The sequence below is a fragment of the Papio anubis genome, chromosome 7 (genome assembly GCF_008728515.1).
Source record: "Papio anubis isolate 15944 chromosome 7, Panubis1.0, whole genome shotgun sequence".
NCBI lineage: Eukaryota > Metazoa > Chordata > Mammalia > Primates > Cercopithecidae > Papio > Papio anubis.
Genome location: NC_044982.1, coordinates 43,346,468 through 43,366,623, shown reverse-complemented (window position 1 = coordinate 43,366,623; position 20,156 = coordinate 43,346,468). Strand labels below are relative to the sequence as shown.

At 40.2% G+C, this 20,156-nt stretch overlaps 1 protein-coding gene across 1 annotated transcript in view; it reads left to right on the top strand.

Moving 5' to 3' along the window:
• Window positions 1-819: 819 nt before the first annotated feature.
• The window catches only part of RHOJ (ras homolog family member J), a 102,576-nt gene continuing 83,239 nt past the window's right edge, over window positions 820-20,156 (top strand). The window contains exon 1 of the mRNA XM_003901909.5: window positions 820-2,178. Within this exon, the coding sequence (XP_003901958.2) occupies window positions 2,001-2,178 (178 nt within the window). The 5' untranslated portion in view covers window positions 820-2,000. The remainder of the gene's footprint in view (window positions 2,179-20,156) is intronic.

The window sequence follows — 20,156 nt, the reverse complement described above, 5'->3', positions numbered from 1 at the left end:
AGCATGGGCATGTAATTGGCTTTGATCAACAAATATAAGCACAAGTGTCACTTCCAGGAGGAAGCCTTAAGAGTCAACAGGATGTCTCAAAATTTTTTCTCCATAAATATTCAATTTGTCGTGGGGGTAGTACCTCTTTGTCATATTCATTTCTTCCTCTGCCATGATGATCATCAATATTCTCAATATGACTGCTCTATCGGCCTAGATCCCTGAATAAAGATGATAACAATATACAATAGAGATACAATGTGAGCAATAAATACATATATGTTAACTCATTTAGCTTCAGGGATTGTTTGTTACTGCAACATAACCTGACTGATACACCATAACCTGACTGAAACACCATCCGTTTATAGGAAAGAAAGGCTTGGACACTAAGCACTATGATAAATGTTACTATAATCCAAAACAGAAGAAACTTAAGACTATACCTACTATATGGCAGCATATAGATGATATGTGGGTATATCTATAACAGACTTTTCTCCCATCTCACCCCTCACCAAAAAAAACAAAGACAAAAAACTTCTCAAACAATTGGATAATCTGAATTCTTCAAAATCAATGTTCAAAAACTGAAAGTGAAAAAAACAGAGTTCCCTCATTTTGACCCATTTGTCAAAAATCATTTGCAGACTTCCACTTCTTTTCTAAGACCAAGCACATTAATCAAATACAGAGCTTCAAAGGGGCTTCATTTTGAGTGACGGAACAGACAAATAAATTAGCTGCCCATGGCTCCTTTGTAATTGAAGAGGACCAGTCTGACCCAAGGGGAGAAGACTAAATCAAAAAGCAAAACATCCAAGTAAAAACAGCATCAAGGGCCTTAAACAAACCAAAAAGCCATCCTATACCCTCTCGTGTCCAAGGGTGTTATGTATGAGCCAAGCACGTGTGTGTTCATCCACTAATAAGAGAATGCAAACATCCCACATGTGATTGATTTCTTATGTGCTACCATCATAAAAATAAGTTTGTGTCTGGAATACATATTCCAGACATGTGGCAGTTTATAAACCTGATCATGCGTGTTACACCTACAACTTACAAACATTTTTCTCTTTGAAATGATGTGACTCTAGAAGGTTTTCTTCTTTATTTCTGGGAAGAATCGCTTCAAGTTTCTCATTTAAGTTAAAGAACTGCTCGTTTTTAGTTTGAAGAGCTTTTAACTAGTGACTCAGTGAAGAGTGATGTCATATGTTATCCTAGGACTGCTGGTGTGGTTCTCTCTGCTCATTCTAACCATTCCCCCTGTTTCTGTGGCAGGCAGTAATCCCCGGTTTCCATCCTCTAGTCAGCTTCTTCCCAGCCAGCCATAAGCGAACAGCCTCACAAGCAGCGGATGAAACAGGAAGTCTGACAGCTTGAGTCTGCAGTGGGACCCCTAGTGTTTTCCCACTCCATGTCCTGGCATCGTTCCCCAGAAGTACAAACACACACACACACAGAGCTCCCATTGTTGCAGCCTTCCTCAGCCCACTGATCCTAATATGGAATGCAGCAGGAAACCCATGATTTCCTGACACTCGGCAAGCTGGAGGAAGCAAGGGGAAAAAACTCCATTAAAAAGCCCAGCTTTCCTCCATGTTAGATGTGACTTGGAAAATGAGAAAGATTTAGCAAAATTCCACCGTGTCTTTTGCCAGGCTGGAGACAGGGAGAGCAGAGTAAAACCCTCAGGCTGCTGAAATTTCTAGGCTGTGAGGAAGCCCCTCAAATTCTGTGAAGATAAGGGTTTCTTAACTCACACTGAGAACGGAAAGGGGCAGACCCTTTTCATAACTCCCCCAAGTGTGTGTTACCTTTCTTTACCAGCATGGTAAGCAACAGGGCATATCCCAGCCTCGGACATGTCTGTATGATCCAAGGTACCCAAAGTCAGACAGAGTAAATTCAAGCCTGGCACTGGCTTTCCGCCGCTTCATGTGCTTTGGAAGAAGCAGGAGAAGCAACAGCAGCAGGAGTCCCCAGCAGCTGGAGCCGCAAGAATGAACTGCAAAGAGGGAACTGACGGCAGCTGCGGCTGCAGGGGCAACGACGAGAAGAAGATGTTGAAGTGTGTAGTGGTGGGGGACGGTGCCGTGGGGAAAACCTGCCTGCTGATGAGCTACGCCAACGATGCCTTCCCAGAGGAATACGTGCCCACTGTGTTTGACCACTATGCAGGTAAGAAAAAGTGGGAAACTCTCTGCATCCAGATAAACGATGCAGGAGGCGATACCTTAAGTTCAGAGGGGCCTGGCTCATTTCTAATGTCAGTATTGGGTGCGGGCCTGGCAGTAACCAGGGAGCTTAGCATAGTGTACAACCCAGGACTTGACTGTTGGTAGAACAATTTGTGCATCAATTTGTATGGTAACACTTTTTCTCCCTTAAAGCGAATGGGTAACGGCAGGAAAATACTCTGACGTGCCTTCTAGATTTGGGGGACAGAGATTTTACTCAACATTTGCCTTAAGATTCATTAAAGTTTTACTATGAACATTTTTAAATGCAGTGTAATTGCATCACAATTCTTTTCTGCCAAAAAAAGAACCACCACTAGACACACAAATGGTAAAAGGATTGTTCTTGCCGCTCTTTGCGTATTCACCTCATGCCATTTACAAATGAAAATGCTAAGATTAAGAAAACATTCATTTTTTCTAAAACAGTTGGTGCTGTAATACTATAGTTTTATTTTCCTGGGGTTGTAGATTGGGGGAGAGTTTTTAAAAGGTTTTAAATATGTATTAGGCAATCTGTATCTTAAAAGAAAAATGTTTAACATGTTTAAAAGTAAAAATACAAATAAAATCGGAATTATTTTAAAGTATGTCCTGAAAGGACAAAATGCACATAAAATATTTTAAAGCATGGCAGTTAAGACACTGTAGTCACAACTTGCTGGGGACTTTTTATTTTTTGAGTGTTCTAAAGTTTGTAGGTGTACTTGTCTGGGTGATAGTATTATCTAAATTTTTCCATTTTGATTCTTACTTTTTCTCTTAATTTCCAAAACAAATTTTATTAAGTTTATCAAAAGCAAGTTAATGAAATTTTTCAAGCTTATAGTAGCTTACATTTTATAACTTTTTAATCATAACGATCTTTATCAGAGATCTGAGACCTTGTGAATGGAAAATTTCTCCTCCTTCATTTTGGCTTTGGGTCAGGTTCAGCAAAGGGGAAATGGCCCACAGGAAACCAGCGTGAGTGTCTGCTTGGCAATGTGGCCATTTGAAATCCTCCTTCTATAGAAAGTAGCTTCTTTTCCAGAACTAAGCCATCACCTAAGTCACTGCTTCCCCCAACACTTACATGATGTATGAAAATATTACACAGCAGACAGGGAGAGAACCACAGTGAATACAGTATCCATCTCCCAGCAGGTTTTTCTATATTTGTAGAAATTAAGAGCAAATTTTAATGCTGGCTCACTTAAGCCTTTCTGAAAATATAATGACTCTGCCCAGAGAAGAACATTTTAATGAGAACAGAATAAAGAGAAGAACAGGTTGACTTTCATCTTGAGAAAAAAACTAATTATAAAATTTGAGGGTCTGCGCCTTGAGAAAGTTCCTCAGATTCTTGTCCTGAAAGCATCTTGCAAAAGTTATTTATTCTACACCTTCTTTCTGCCAAAAAAGGGAAAGTGGCTACCTTATTTCAGAAACTTTTAAATCAAAGGTAGAACTCAAAATCTAAAGGGAGAGGCTTCAAATGCTTATGAAAATTAGGTATCCAAATCCCCATGTTTTCAGGGAGCCAGTTACAGTATGGTATCAGGAAAAAGGAGAATCAAGTCAGCCATAAAAAAAACCACACTAGAAATCAAACAAAGGCTGAACCACAGCTAGATTCCACTAGGCTCCAATAATTTTATATTTTAATTATGTACATACTTACTATTGTTGAGCATTAAAGAATCTTAAAGATTTTGGCTAGTCTATTATTTTAGCTCCCAAGAAATCACAGCCACTATACTCAGAGCAATACTTTGCACATAGTAAGCATTCCTAAACATGGTTACTTTGATGTACACTTTGTACCTCCTTAAGTGTATAATCATCTCATGTGCTTTCAGTAAGGTTAAAAAGAGAATGAAGACATGAGCCACATACATCTAGGACTGTAATGAAGTCGTCTTTTTTTTTTTTTTTTTTTTAGACAGAGTCTTGCTCTGTCACCCAGGCTGGAGTACAGTGACGTGATCTTGGCTCACTGCAACTTCCACCTTCCAGGTTCAAGCGATTCTCCTGCCTCAGCCTCCCGAGTAGCTGGGATTGCAGGCGCGCGCCACCATGCCTGGCTAATTTTTGTATTTTTAGTAGAGACGGGGTTTCACCATGCTAACCAGGCTGGTCTCAAACTCCTGATCTCGTGTTCCGCCTGCCTCAGTCTCCTAACGTGCTGGGATTACAGGCGTGAGCCACCACACCGAACCAGAAGTGGTCATTTCTGTAAGCAGAAGGATCTTCTCCACCACAAAGACTTGAGTTCCTTTTACCACCACTGTCCTGATATATGATCTGGTTGAATATAAATCCTTAAGCAGACATGTGAGCATCTACAATCAATTGCAAAAGAACTAAATGCCCTCTTCTCCATTTGGATCCAGTGTCTAGTTCCTGGGTCCTACCGGCCTACTCTAAAATGACAACCTGCAGTTGAGTGCTGAGACTTTAGAAGTTATAGTTCAAGTCATAGAGAGCCTATCCATTTTTACTAGTAGACTTTTTACTAGTAACTGCCCAACCCAGAAAAGTAGGGATAAAATAGTAAGGATGGAAATACAACCTACTGTTCAAGATGGTGATCTCTGAAGCCAGGCAGCCCAGTTCTAATACTGGCTCTGTCATTTACTCTGTGGCCTTGAGCAAGTTACTTAACCTCTCTGTGCCTCGGTTATCACAAATGAGAAACAGGGACAATGAAGGTATTAGAATTGTGTGTGAGAACAAAATGATTAAATATATCTTAGAACAGTGCCTCCTGTGTGATAAGAGTTAGGTACATGGTAGCTATTAAGAATATGGTCTTGATACTTGCATACAGCCAGGAAAAAGAATGAAAATGTAATTAAAAGATAAAGACTACAAGGAGGAAAAATGTAATTACAAGAGTATCCTTTAGAAGACTAAGGTAGAATGGATTGTATGTATTTTCTTTATAAAATGGTTACCATGTTTACTGATAATTAACAAATGTGTTTATATGAAGTAATAGTAGTGGGATATTAAATTAGGAGGGGAAATATCAGTTTTGCATGAGTAAAAATATGCAAAATTGTTTTGAATGAGTTTATTTTTACAGGAAAAATCAACAACCAGCTACAAAAAACAATTTTTAAAGTTTTATGAATTCTGATGTATCCCTACCTCCTACCTACCAAAATCCAAAAGCACATCTGCTCCATGTAGCTTTCCTTGATTCCCCAAGAATAATTCCCTGTTCCATCTTCAATCCCAATTTCACAAATTTGTTTACATCTCTAGGATCTTCCACTACTGTATAGCAACTTACATGCTTCCTTATTTTCCCATCTCTGCTGTGCTGGAAATTCCTTAAGGGAAAGGAGCTGTGTCTTTCACGTCCTGTGAAATCCAACAGTCAGTTCTAGGTCCTCCTCTTGATCTCTTGGAAGCTTTTTTTATGGTTCACTACCCCCCTTCCTAAAGCATTTTCTTGGCTTGGTTTCTGGGATGCCACATTCTCCTGGTTTTGTTTCCACTCACCAGCAAATCTTTCTCCATCTCCAATGCCACCTCCCCTCTCTCTTCCCAACCACCAAATGTTGGGAAACACTGAAACCCCAGTGTTCAGTCCCTGGGTCCTCTTCTTTATTTACACTTAGGGTATGCTTGATTGTATCTAGTTTTGTAACTTTAAACATCATTCGTATCCTGATAACTCCAAAACTTGTAGCTCTACCACCAAAACCCCTTGAGACTCAGACTCATATATCCAACTGTTTGAATATCTAATAGGCATCTCATTCTTAACCTGTCCAAACCGAATTGTTTAACTTCCCCAATCTACTCTTCCCCTAGGTTTCCCCATGTAAGTACATGACCACTATTATCCATCCAGTTTCTGAAAACAAAAACTTTGGTATTGACTCCTTTCGTCCTTTGACAACATTCCCCTCCCTTTCCATTCAAACCAATAGTTATCATCCCTTCCTCCTACCGATCAGCTCAACATTCAAAATACATCCCAAACCTGATCACTTATCACCATCTTCATTGCCTTCACTCTTTTTCAAGCCACCATCACCTCTCTTTCAAACTATTATAATCAATTTCCAATTCCCTACTTCCAATCTTGCCCCCTATCATCAATTCTCCACATAACTGGCAGAGGGACTGTCCAAAACCCCAACTTCTCCAATCACTTCCCTTAACACTCAGACCCAACCCTGTATTATCTTGTATATGATGCACTCCATGACTCAGTCCCTGTTATCTCTCCAATCTCATCTCTTAACACTCTCCTCATCAGTGTTTTTGCTGTAGCCACACTCACCACCTTGCTATTCCTCAAGCACACCAAACTCCTTCCCTTGAAGAGTTTGTACCTGCTTTTTCCCCAGCCTCATACTATTCTGCTAGATCTCCCATAGCTTCAATTGACCAGATTTTTTAATGCATGTGTGCATGCACACACTCACACCACACACACACTCTCTTTCTCTCTTTAACCTATCTTGCCACAGCTTTCATTATAATAGTTAATACTACCTGATATTATGTATGTATTTGCTATCTCTAGTTTCAAAAAACAAAGTCCCACATATTATAGACTCTCAACAGACTCTCAACTCTCAGATTATTCTCAACTGAATAAATGAATTACTATGTCTTCACAGTCTTAGTCCTTCCAACACTTAGTTTCTGGTCCATTAAAACTTTGATGAATAAATGAACAAATTGCTTGTCCAATAGATATCTCTTTAGGAATGAACATACAAAAATGTTTATTACATTTATTATATTTCTGAACTATTTTGTTCATATTTTAAATAATCATTTTATCCCCATTGTAATTGTAATATAACATTGAATTTTCTTTTTCTTTTTTTTTTTTTTTAAGACGGAGTCTCACTCTGTCGCCAGGCTGGAGTGCAGTGGCACGATCTCGGCTCACTGTAACCTCTGCCTCCCAGGTTCAAGCAATTCTTCTGCCTTAGCCTCCCAAGCAGCTGGGACTACAGGCACGTGCCACCACGTCCAGCTAATTTTTTTCTATTTTTAGTAGAGATGGGGTTTCACCATGTTGGCCAGGATGGTCTTGATGTCTTGACCTCATGATCCACCCACCTCAGCCTCCCAAAGTGCTGGGATTACAGGCATGAGCTGCCACACCCAGCCAGTATTGAATTTTCTTGACCTAAGTGGCCTGTGTCACATCTACTGAATAGTGTAACTATATAATGTGTAAATAGCACTTGGGATTCCTTCATTTACATTATATTCAAAAGCTGACATACATTTTGGGTGCCTCACTCAAACTCTTCTAGTTCTAATATACAGAGCATATTTCAGAGTAACCCTAAGTTTGGCTGACGGCTAGGTCTAAAAGGTAGGAGCAGGGGGATGAAGGTGGGAAAAGTCACTCTTGTTTATTACAAGTGTGCCTAAGAAACAGCCCTGGGCTCTGCTCCTTACTCCCTTCCAGGGATGACTCAATGTGTCCTAACAACCTTTAGAGCTTTCACAGCTTACCATGGAAGAAGTGCATTTCTTCCCACATCCTATCTTTAGTTTTGAGTTTTGTCGCAGACCCCTCACTGGTGAAATATTCTTACCGATTAATGTTTCACGTGACATATAGCATAAGCATAAGAGCTCCATTTTGAATTTAGATTGTATGTTGAGTTAGATTTGTATGTGGTTTATATGTCCAGGTACATAGGTGTGTAAAATAAGCTCATTCCAGATGAAACGTCTTTATGATGTTCACCATTTCCGTCATCCTCTGTATTATTTTGTCTGTGAATCTTTCTTCTGTCACTCACCCTTCCAGAGCTTGTTTGTTGAAAGCCATCAAATTTGGAATACCACATGAAGCCACTATTTGCAAACCCAGGCTGCCTATGCAGGAAATTAACACAATTCATGGAAAGGAGAGAAATCCAGTTATTCTATCAGCTGATTGAGATGTAAAAGGAAGTTGTTTTTACAGAAAGCTGAAAGTCAGTTCTAATTTTTTCCACTTAGTTAAATGGTGATCAACCCAAGGTAGACAGTCACAACCTTAATGGCCAGAGCAGGGGGTGGGAAACAGGTCCAACCCACAGGGGGAAGAAAATAACATAATCATAATAAAGAGTGAATAACAATAAAGTCCCGGGTTTATAAAGGGTTGTGACATAGTTCTGCTCATTTGGGAAAATTTATTCAGAAGTTTCTCTTTTGCTCTTTCTGAAGACACCTGAGAGTCTCTGAAGAATGGATGAGATTCTTTTTTTGTAAGCCACAAGGACAGCTAAAGCAATTTGCACGAGACTATAAAATAAATCACCAGGTTCTTAAACACAAATATAAAAGAAGTTTGTGAAAGAGGAGACAAGAATGGGCCAGGTGAATCACTCACTCTGTTCCTTCTAAATGAAATGATACTCAAAACCCTAAAGTCTCATAGGTATCTAGTCCCCTGATGTTTCTTTTTGAGGCAATGTGATGTGTAGCTGATGATCTTTCTAGATTCTAGAAGGCCACACTAAAGATACAGTGACAGGAATCAGGTACACACATTCCTCCACAGTGTACACTGTGATACTTAATAAGAGCAAGCTCCCTCAGAGGCTTCAGGGATGGAAATTGCACTCAGAAAGCTGAAATGTACTGCAGAGGTGGTAAATTGTGAGCTGCTTCTCTTAGGAGTAAGAAAGAAGAAAAAATAGAAGAGGGACAAAGAAAAGTATCTGTGACCAAAGGAGCATGAGAAAAGCCATGTTCCCAGGGGTAGAAGCTGCATCTGCCCCTATGACCCTCTTGCATTCCAGCTTCAGCTGGCAACAAACCAAGGACTGTGACCAATTCAGGCCTCATTGGACAGTCTCCCTCTGAGCAAGACTTTGCAAGACTTTTAGTTCCACATAGCTCTGCACCCTGCACCATCCAGGTCCAGAAATTCTTCATAAATTTTACTACCTATTTGCCCACTGAAGTTGAGCTTCAGGTAAACAGTATTTTATTCCTAGACTAGCTTTTTTCAGACTTTTCCATCCCTTCTCCTTCTTGTGGGACAAATAACAAATTTGGCTCAAATGACTCCGTACATAGGATATCTGTGTTTTTGGATAGAGTGGCCCTGTTCTGCGTCAGCATGGAGGTGGGCACAAACATAAGGTGGCTCAGGAAAGGACAGGAAGAAAATGCAGCAGAAACTGTCTCCCTCATTAACCCTGAGCACAAAAACCACAAGGATCTATGGAGGCCCTACCATCTGTGTAACACAGGTTCTGATTTGGCTGAAGGTTTACTTCCCTGCAAATAAAAATCTATGACATATCTTGGGTTAGTTGGCAGAATCCAAACAGTTAATGTTCTGGAGATACCAGAGTCAGGATCAATCCCATCATAAATTCAATATGGGTCAGCTCTGAGTCACAGAGTGGCCTGGCGTTGTTCTTGAATGCTCCAAAGTCCCTAAACATTTTGGATGTGCCCAGTTTTCACACAACAAAAGGACTTGATTCATGTCTATTCACTTAGCACTGTGTCTTGGTTCATGGTACAGCTTTCATCTATGGTGTTCTTCACTCCCAGCCTCAGCATGAATTTCACTTTGGCCACGTGTGTGTGATCCTACAAGCAGTATGGTGGTATTAATGACACTAGGACACTACTAGAATATATGTTAACTACAATAACAATAGCTATACACTTATATAGTTCTTGCTATGAGTCAGGCATATTTAAAGTATTTTTATATATCAATTCATTGCCTCCTCACAATGATCCTATAAGATGCTATTTTTTTCACTTTTCATTTTTTAAATTTTTATGGATACAGGCCAGGTGTGGTGGCTCATATCTGTAATCCCAGTGCTTTGGAAAGCCAACGCACAAGGATCCCTTGAGCCTAGAAGTTCAAAGTTACAGTGAGCCGTAATCATGCCACTGCACTCCAACCTGGACAACAGAGCAAGACTTCATCTCTAAGACAAAAAAAAATTGTGGATACATTAATAGTTGTTCATATTCACTTATGGAGTATATGTGATGTTTTGATACAGGCATATAATGGGTAATGATGAAATCTAGGTAACTGGTATATCTGTAACCTCAAACATCTATCATTACTTTGTTCATTACATTCTAAACCTACTCTTCTAGTTATTTTGAAATATACAATAAATTATTGTTAACTATAGTCACCCTGTTGTGCTACTGAATACTAGATTTTATTCCATCTAACTATATTTTTGTACCTTGTACCAAATAGCCAACCCTCCTTTATCATAAGATGCTATTATTTTCTCAACTTTGCTGATGAACAACTCCCAGCACAAAGATATTACTCTATTTCCCTCAAGGTTAAATTGCTTGTAATGGGGTTAAGTGGAGGCCATGGAATAATAAACAATATAAGCAGTGTATAGGTAATAACAATAAAAGAGCCACTGTGAGTTAGGACCTGCCATTAACAAGTAAATCCAAACATGTAAGGGATTAACTCAATGGCAAAGTATTCCTTGCTCATGTGATGCTCCTAAGCAGGTATTCAAGTCAGTAGGGCTGCTTTCTTCCTTATGGTCATTTAAGGTCCCAGGCTTCTCACATCTGGTAACTGTGACATCCTCTAGGATTTCAGTTATCTGCGTCTACCCAGCCTAATGAGAAAGAGCATGGAGAAACTTGAATGGAAAGTTTTATGGGCCAGGCCTGGAAGTGACAAACATCATTTTAAATCACACTGCATAGGAGTTTATTTAGTCACAAGGCCACACCTCACTGTAAAGGCAGTTGGGGGGAAAGCCTGCCTATGTGCCCAAAAGAGGGAAGAATGGATTTTAATGGAAACTAGCAATCTCTGCCTGCATCACACTCTGTGGCCACCAAATATCCTTGCACATTTTTTCCCACATGTAAAACAAACTCACCCTTTTCCCTGGAGGGACCACCTAGAGTTGCGTTCTGGCACTGCAACTGTGTCAAAGACCAGCAACTGTTAAGTGATGCATGATTCTTTTCATTTGACCTAAATGTGACTCCTTGTGATCCAATAAAAGACAAATTATCTACCCATATGCACCATTTGCCCCCGTGCAATGGTAGAACAGGAATGGGATAATCAAAACACTCAAACTCCCTTTCAGAAAGGGAAGAATGGGAGACATGTTGTAATAATAGAATTCTGATGACAATCCTGATAGTATCATCTATTAATGGAATCCAGAAACAATCGTTTTCTAACTCTGTGAAACCATGAAGATCTGTATTCTATCAATCTCAGCTTTAAAAACAACCAATTCATCTCTTCACTTTCTTATAACACCTTGCTAAATACGTAAAGTAACAATTAATACATACTAACATTCTGTCATTTTCCTGTCTCTTCATAGAGTGCTGTGGACTCAGTAGGGAGTAGCTTTACCTTCCAGGTTTCACAGACAATAGTTTTACAAAATGTTTTGCTGCAGTATAACATAGATCATCTTTCCAACCTGCTCTGTTTTGTCACCATCTGCCACCTAACAGCCAAGCCAACAGTACATGTATTTTTAGGTTTTTGTAATGATGGCACCGCACTACTAGGTAAGCTAACATGCTGTAACAAATAGGCCAAAATATATAAGGGTTCAAACTATTACAATCCTATTTTCTTACATAATTGCAACATGTATGTTAGATTTAGAGGGTACATGTGCAGATTTGCTGGCTGGGTATATTGCATGATGCTGACGTTTATGATATGAATGATCTCATCACCCAGCTGGTGAGCACGATACCCAATAGTTAGTTTTTCGACCCTTGCCCTCTTCCTTCCCTCCCCCACCAGTGGTACCCAGTATCTATTGTTGCCGTCTTCCTGTCCATGTGTACCTAGTGTTTACATCCCACTTACAAGTGAGAACATGTAGTATTTGGTTTTCTGTTTCTGTGTTGCTTTGCTTAGGATAATGGCCTCCAGCTACATCCATGTTGCTGCAAAAGACATGATTTCATTCTTTTTTATGGCTATGTAGGATTCTGGTTGTATATGTACCACATTTTCTTTATCCAATCCACCACTGATGGGCACCTATGTTGATTCCATGTCTTTGCCATTGTGAATAATGCTGCAATGAACATGTAAGTTCATGTGTCTTTTTGGCATAATGATTTATTTTCTTTTGGATATATGCCCAATAATAGGATTGCTGGGTAGAATCCTGCTTTTGGTCATATAAGAGACCTTGGCAGGTCTTCAGGTTGGTGGGATAGTTCTGTTCCATGTGGTCATTCAGGGATCTCCTTTTTTCCATCTTGTTACTCTGCCATCATCTAGGGCTTTGTGGTGCTCTGTATCTAGACACTGGAAGATGACAGACTATGGAGGAGTAAGGTTAGGGAGTGGTGGTATGGGCCAGGCTCACAGGTGGCATGTATCACTTCTGTTCACATTTCAATAGAGAGAACTTAAACTGTAGGCCACACATAATCACAAGGAAGGTGAGCTATGTGCCCAAAGAAGGGACAAACAGACTGTAATAGACACTTGGTCATCTTCACCACAGTCATTAAGTTGAAATTGCTTATACCAAATACAATAGGTACAGACAAACATATCAACTGCCTTAGCACCATATTTAACTTCCTATTTATTGTACTACATATGACACACCTATATTTCCCAAACTTGCCTGGTCATAAGAAAAGCTTACTTGTTAAAAATGCAGATTCTTGGGTCCATATAAGGGCTTCTACACCAGACCCATTTAGAGACAGAGCTGTGAATATGAATTTCTTTTTATTTATTTATTTTTTTTAATTAAACTTTAAGTTCTAGGGTACATGTGCACAACGTGCAGGTTTGTTACATATGTATGCATGTGCCATGTTGGTGTGCTGCACCCATTAACTCATCATTTACATTAGGTATATCTCCTAATGCTATCCCTCCCCCCTCCCCCAACCCCACTACAGGCCCTGCTGTGTGATGTTCCCCTTCCTGTGTCCAAGTGTTCTCATTGTTCAATTCCCACCTATGAGTGAGAACATGCAGTGTTTGGTTTTCTGTCCTTGCAATAGTTTGCTGAGAATGATGGTTTCCAGCTTCATCCATGTCCCTACAAAGCACATGAACTCATCCTTTTTTATGGCTGCATAGTATTCCATAGTGTATATGTGCCACATTTTCTTAATCCAGTCTATCATTGATGAGCATTTGGGTTGGTTCCAAGTCTTTGCTATTGTGAATAGTGCTGCAATAAACATATGTGTGCATGTGTCTTTATAGCAGCATGATTTATAATCCTTTGGGTAGACACCCAGTAATGGGATGGCTGGGTCAAATGGTATTTCTAGTTCTAGATCCTTGAGGAATCGCCACACTGTTTTCCACAATGACTGAACTAGTTTACAGTCCCACCAACAGTGTAAAAGTGTTCCTATTTCTCCACATCCTCTCCAGCACCTGTTGTTTCCTGACTTTTTAATGATCGCCATTCCAACTGGTGTGAGATGGTATCTCATTGTGGTTTTGATTTGCATTTGTCTGATGGCCAGTGATGATGAGCATTTTTTCATGTGTCTGTTGGCTGCATAAATGTCTTCTTTTGAGAAGTGTCTGTTCATATCTTTCGCCCACTTTTTGATGGGGTTGTTTGAGTTTTTCTTGTAAATTTGTTTAAGTTCTTTGTAGATTCTGGATATTAGCCCTTTGTCAGATGAGTAGATTGCAAAAATTTTCTCCCATTTTGTAGGTTGCCTGTTCACTCTGGTGGTAGTTTCTTTTGCTGTGCAGAAGCTCTTTAGTTTAATTAGATCCCATTTGTCAATTTTGGCTTTTGTTGAAATTGCTTTTGGTGTTTTAGACATGAAATCCTTGCCCATGCCTATGTCCTGAATGGTATTGCCTAGGTTTTCTTCTAGGATTTTTATAGTTTTAGATCTAACATTTAAGTCTTTAATCCATCTTGAATTAATTTTTGTATAAGGTGTAAGGAAGGGATCCAGTTTCAGCTTTCTACATATGGCTAGCCAGTTTTCCCAGCACCACTTATTAAATAGGGAATCCTTTCCCCATTTCTTGTTTTTGTCAGGTTTGTCAAAGATCAGATGGCTGTAGATGTATGGTATTATTTCTGAGGCCTCTGTTCTGTTCCATTGGTCTATATCTCTGTTTTGGTACCAGTATCATGCTGTTTTGGTTACTGTAGCCTTATATAGTTTGAAGTCAGGTAGCGTGATGCCTCCAGCTTTGTTCTTTTGGCTTAGGATTGTCTTAGCAATGTGGGCTCTTTTTTGGTTCCATATGAACTTTAAAGTAGTTTTTTCCAATTCTGTGAAGAAAGTCACTGGTAGCTCGATGGGGATGGCATTGAATCTATAAATTACCTTGGGCAGTATGGCCATTTTCATGATATTGATTCTTCCTATCCATGAGCATGGAATGTTCTTCCATTTGTTTGTGTCTTCTTTTATTTCATTGAGCAGTGGTTTGTAGTTCTCCTTGAAGAAGTCCTTCATATCCCTTGTAAGTTGTATTCCTAGGTATTTTATTCTGTTTGAAGCAATTGTGAATGGGAGTTCACTCATGATTTGGCTCTCTGTTTGTCTGTTATTGGTGTATAGGAATGCTTATGATTTTTGCACATTGATTTTGTATCCTGAGACTTTGCTGAAGTTGCTTATCAGCTTAAGGAGATTTTGGGCTGAGACTATGGGGTTTTCTAAATATACAATCATGTCATCTGCAAACAGGGACAATTTGACTTCCTCTCTTCCTATTTGAATACCCTTTATTTCTTTCTCCTGACTGATTGCCCTAGCCAGAACTTCCAACACTATGTTAAATAGGAGTGGTGAGAGAGTGCATCCCTGTCTTGTGCCAGTTTTCAAAGGGAATGCTTCCAGGTTTTGCCCATTCAGTATGATATTGGCTGTGGGTCTGTCATAAATAGCTCTTATTATTTTGAAATACATCCCATCAATATCTAATTTATTGAGAGTTTTTAGCGTGAAGGGCTGTTGAATTTTTTCGAAGGCCTTTTCTGCATCTATTGAGATAATCATGTGGTTTTTGTCTTTGGTTCCATTTATATGATGGATTACGTTTATTGATTTGCATACATTGAACCAGCCTTGCATCCCAGGGATGAAGCCCACTTGATCATGGTGGATAAGCTTTTTGATGGGCCGCTGGGTTCGGTTTGCCAGTATTTTATTGAGGATTTTTGCATCAATGTTCATCAGGGATATTGGTCTAAAATTCTCTTTTTTTGTTTTGTCTCTGCCAGGCTTTGGTATCAGGATGATGCTGGCCTCATGAGTTAGGGAGGATTCCCTCTAATTCTATCGATTAGAATGGTTTCAGAAGGAATGGTACCAGCTCCTCTTTTACCTCTGGTTGAATTTGGCTGTGAATCTGTCTGGTCCTGGACTTTTTCTGGTTGGTAGGCTATTAATTATTGCCTCAATTTCAGAGCCTGTTATTCGTCTATTCAGTGATTCAACTTCTTCCTGGTTTAGTCTTGGGAGGGTGTATGCGTCCAGGAATTTATCCATTTCTTCTAGATTTTCTGGTTTATTTGTATAGAGGTGTTTATAGTATTCTCTGATAGTAATTTGTATTTCTGTGGGATCAATGGTGATAATCCCTTTATCATTTTTTATTGCATCTATTTGATTCTTCTCTCTTTCTTCTTTATTAGTCTTGCTAGCAGTCTATCAATTTTGTTGATCTTTTCAAAAAACCAGCTCCTGGATTCATTGATTTTTTTGAAGGGTTTTTTGTGTCTCTATCTCCTTCAGTTCTGCTCTGATCTTAGTTATTTCTTGCCTTCTGCTAGCTTTTGAATGTGTTTGCTCTTACTTTTCTAGTTATTTTAATTGTGATGTTAGGGTATCAATTTTAGATCTTTCCTGCTTTCTCTTGTGGGTATTTAGTGCTATACATTTCCCTCTACACACTGCTTTAAAAGTATCCCAGAGTCTGGTATGTTGTGTCTTTGTTCTCATTGGTTTCAAAGAACATCTTTATTTCTGCCTTCATTTTATTATGTATGCAGTAGTCATTCAGAAGCAGATTGTTCAGTTTCCATGTAGTTGAGTGGTTTTGAGTGAGTTTCTTAATCATGAGTTCTAGTTTGATTGCACTGTGGTCTGAGAGACAGTTTGTTATAATTTCTCTTCTTTTACATTTGCTGAGAAGTGATTGACTTCCAATTATGTGGTCAATTTTGGAATAAGTGTGATGTGGTGCTGAAAAGAATGTATATTCTGTTGATTTTGGGTGGAGAGTTCTGTAGATGTCTATTAGGTACATTTGGTGCAGAGCTGAGTTCAATTCCTGGATATCCTTGTTAACTTTCTCTCTCGTTGATCTGTCTAATGTTGACAGTGGGGCGTTAAAGTCTCCCATTATTATTGTGTGGGAGTCTAAGTCTCTTTGTAAGTGTCTAAGGACTTTCTTTATGAATCTGGGTGCTCCTGTATTGGGTGGATATATATTTAGGATAATTAGCTCTTCTTGTTGAATTGATCCCTTTACCGTTATGTACTGGCCTTCTTTGTCTCTTCTGATCTTTGTTGGTTTAAAGTCTGTTTTAACAGAGACTAGGATTGCAACCACTGCTTTTTTTTATTTTCCATTTGCTTGGTAGATCTTCCTCCATCCCTTTATTTTGAGCCTATGTGTGTCTCTGCATGTGAGATGGGTCTCCTGAATACAGCAAACCGATGGGTCTTGATTCTTTATCCAATTTGCCAGTCTGTGTCTTTTAATTTGAGCATTTAGCCCATTTACATTTAAGGTTAATATTGTTATGTGTGAACTTGATCCTGTCATTATGATATTAGCTGGTTATTTTGCTCATTAGTTGATGCAGTTTCTTCCTAGCATCGATGATCTTTACAATTTGGCATGTTTTTGCAGTGACTGGTACTGGTTGTTCCTTTCCATGTTTAGTGCTTCCTTCAGGAGCTCTTGTAAGGCAGGCCTGGTGGTGACAAAATCTCTCAGCATTTGCTTGTCTGTAAAGGATTTTATTTCTCCTTCACTTATGAAGCTTAGTTTGGCTGGATATGAAATTCTGGGTTGAAAATTCTTTTCTTTAAGAATGTTGAATATTGGCCCCCACTCTACTGGCTTGTAGAGTTCTGCCAAGAGGTCTGCTGTTAGTCTGATGGGCTTCCCTTTGTGGGTAACCAGACCTTTCTCTCTGGCTGTCCTTAACAATTTTTCCTTCATTTCAACTTTGGTGAATCTGACAATTATGTGTCTTGGAGTTGCTTTTCTCAAGGAGTATCTTTGTGGCATTCTCTGTATTTCCTGAATTTGAATGTTGGCCTGCCTTGCTAGGTTGGGGAAGTTCTCCGCATAATATCCTGCAGAGTGTTTTCCAACTTGGTCCCATTCTCCCTGTCACTTTCAGGCACACCAATCAGACGTAGATTTGGTCTTTTCACATAGTCACATATTTCTTGGAGGCTTTGTTCATTTCTTTTTCTCTTTTTTCTCTAAACTTCTCTTCTCGCTTCATTTCATTCATTTGATCTTCAATCACTGACACCCTTTCTTCCAGTTGATCGGATAGGCTACTGAAGCTTGTGCATATGTCACATAGTTCTCATGCCATAGTTTTGAGCTCCATCAGGTCATTTAAGGACTTCTGTACACTGGTTATTCTAGTAAGCCATTAGTGTAATCTTGTTTCAAGGTTTTTAGCTTCTTTGCGATGGGTTCAAACATCCTCCTTTAGCTTGGAGAAGTTTAATCGCCTGAAGTCTTCTCTCAACTCGTCAAAGTCATTCTCCACCCAGCTTTGTTCTGTTCCTGGCGAGGAGCTGCATTCCTTTGGAGGAGAAGATGCGCTCTGATTTTAGAATTTTCAGCTTTCCTGCTCTGGTTTCCCCCCATCTTTGTGGTTTTATCTACCTTTGGTCTTTGATGACAGTGACATTCAGATGGGGTTTTGGTGTGGATGTCCTTTCTGTTTGTTAGTTTTCCTTCTAACAGTCAGGACCCTCAGCTGCAGGTCTGTTGGAGTTTGCTGGAGGTCCACTCCAGACCCTGTTTGCCTGGGTATCACCAGTGGAGGCTGCAGAACAGCAAATATTGCAGAACGGCAGATGTTGCTGCCTGATCCTTCCTCTGGAAGCTTTGTCTCAGGGGGCACCCGGCCGTGTGAGGTGTCAGTCGACCCCTACTGGGAGGTGCCTCCCAGTTAGGCTACTTAGGGGTCAGGGACCCACTTGAAGAGGCAGTCTGTCCGTTCTCAGATCTCAAACTCCATGCCGGGAGAACCACTACTCTCTACAAAGCTGTCAGACAGGGACATTTAAGTCTGCAGAATTTTCTGCGCCTTTTGTTCAGCTATAGCTCCTAGTGACGGGAGCTCCAAAGTGACAGGGAGAATGGGACCAAGTTGAAAAACACTCTTCAGGATATTATCCAGGGGAACTTCCCCATCCTCGCAAGGCAGGCCAACATTCAAATTCAGGAAATACAGAGAATGCCACAGAGATACTCCTCGAGAAAAGCAACTCCAAGACACATAATTGTCAGATTCACCAAAGTGGGGTGGATTCCACCCAGCTTGAGCTTCCTGGCCACTTTATTTACCTATTTAAGCATCAGCAATGGCAGGCACCCCTCCCTGAGCCTCACTGCCTCCTTGCAGTTCAATCTCAGACTGCTGTGCTAGCAATGAGTGAGGCTCCGTGGGCATGGGACCCTCCGAGCCAGGTGCGGGATATAATCTCCTGGTGTGCCATTTGCTAAGACCATTGGAAAAGTGCAGTATTAGGGTGGGAGTGACCTGATTTTCCAGGTGCCATCTGTCACAGCTTCCCTTGGCTAGGAAAGGGAATTCCCTGACCCGTTGCACCTCCCGGGTGAGGCGATGCCTCGCCCTGCTTCGGCTCTCGCTCGGTGGGCTGCATCCACTGTCCGGCACCCACTGTATGACAGGCCCCAGTGAGATGAACCTGGTATCTCGGTTGGAAATGAAGAAATCACCCATCTTCTGCATCGCTCACACTGGAAGCTGGAGACTGGAGCTGTTCCTATTTGGCCATCTTGGAACCTCTGAATATGAGTTTCAATAAGCTTCATAGGCATTTCTAATTAGGTAGAACTTGTGACACTGCCGTTTTAGAGTTCAAACCCATTTAGATATCACAAATGTATATAGTTTAAGCTAATGTGACTTAGTAGGTTCAGAAAACCCTTCTTTATGCTGTAAAGGTGCCTATGAATCAAGCCAAAAGGATCAATTCTATAGTCAACCATCCATCAGTAAAAAGCAACTTAAAAACAGATATGCATGTAAAATTTCTTGACTTGGGAGTTTCCAGCAGATTGCATCAAACAGAAAAGGCCTTTATAGCCTCTTGGAAACAGCTATCAAATTCCTAAGTAAGGAACCAGGGTGCTCTCTAAAAAGATCTGTACCCATGGTGGGGACATAGAGAGCCCCTGGAAGAAGGAGAATACAGAAGGCTGAGAACAGAAAGTATTGGGAGAGGGCTGGTGCAGGGTGGGAGGAGAAGCCTCAGGGAGTCAGACTAGAGGCAAGTGGGAATTGTGATGCGTAGCAGTAAGGAGACTAACCTTACCTACTCAAGGGCAGCCATGGGTAGCCAAGTACCAGCTGCTGGGGAAAAGCCTTGAGCTTGGGCATAATCTGCAAAGCTACATACATGTGAATCACTCTGCCTATGAAATAAATAATCAACATGACTGTAAGACCTTCAGAGGGTTCACTGAGGGAAATTAGAGAGCACCTGCCCTCATGGGAAGAAACAAAGGAATCTTAAAAAAAAAAACAGGAAAGATCCTGGGATCTTTGGGATGGTTTTAATGCGGTTGTGTTTTGAAGCTGTGATTTGTTGTTCCACATCCATCCAGCCTTGTGATTATGAAATGAACAGTAAACATCTGTTTCCCCTCTGCAAATCCTTCTGTTCTTCTTCATGCTTTGACCTAACATTTGGGAAAAAGGAAAG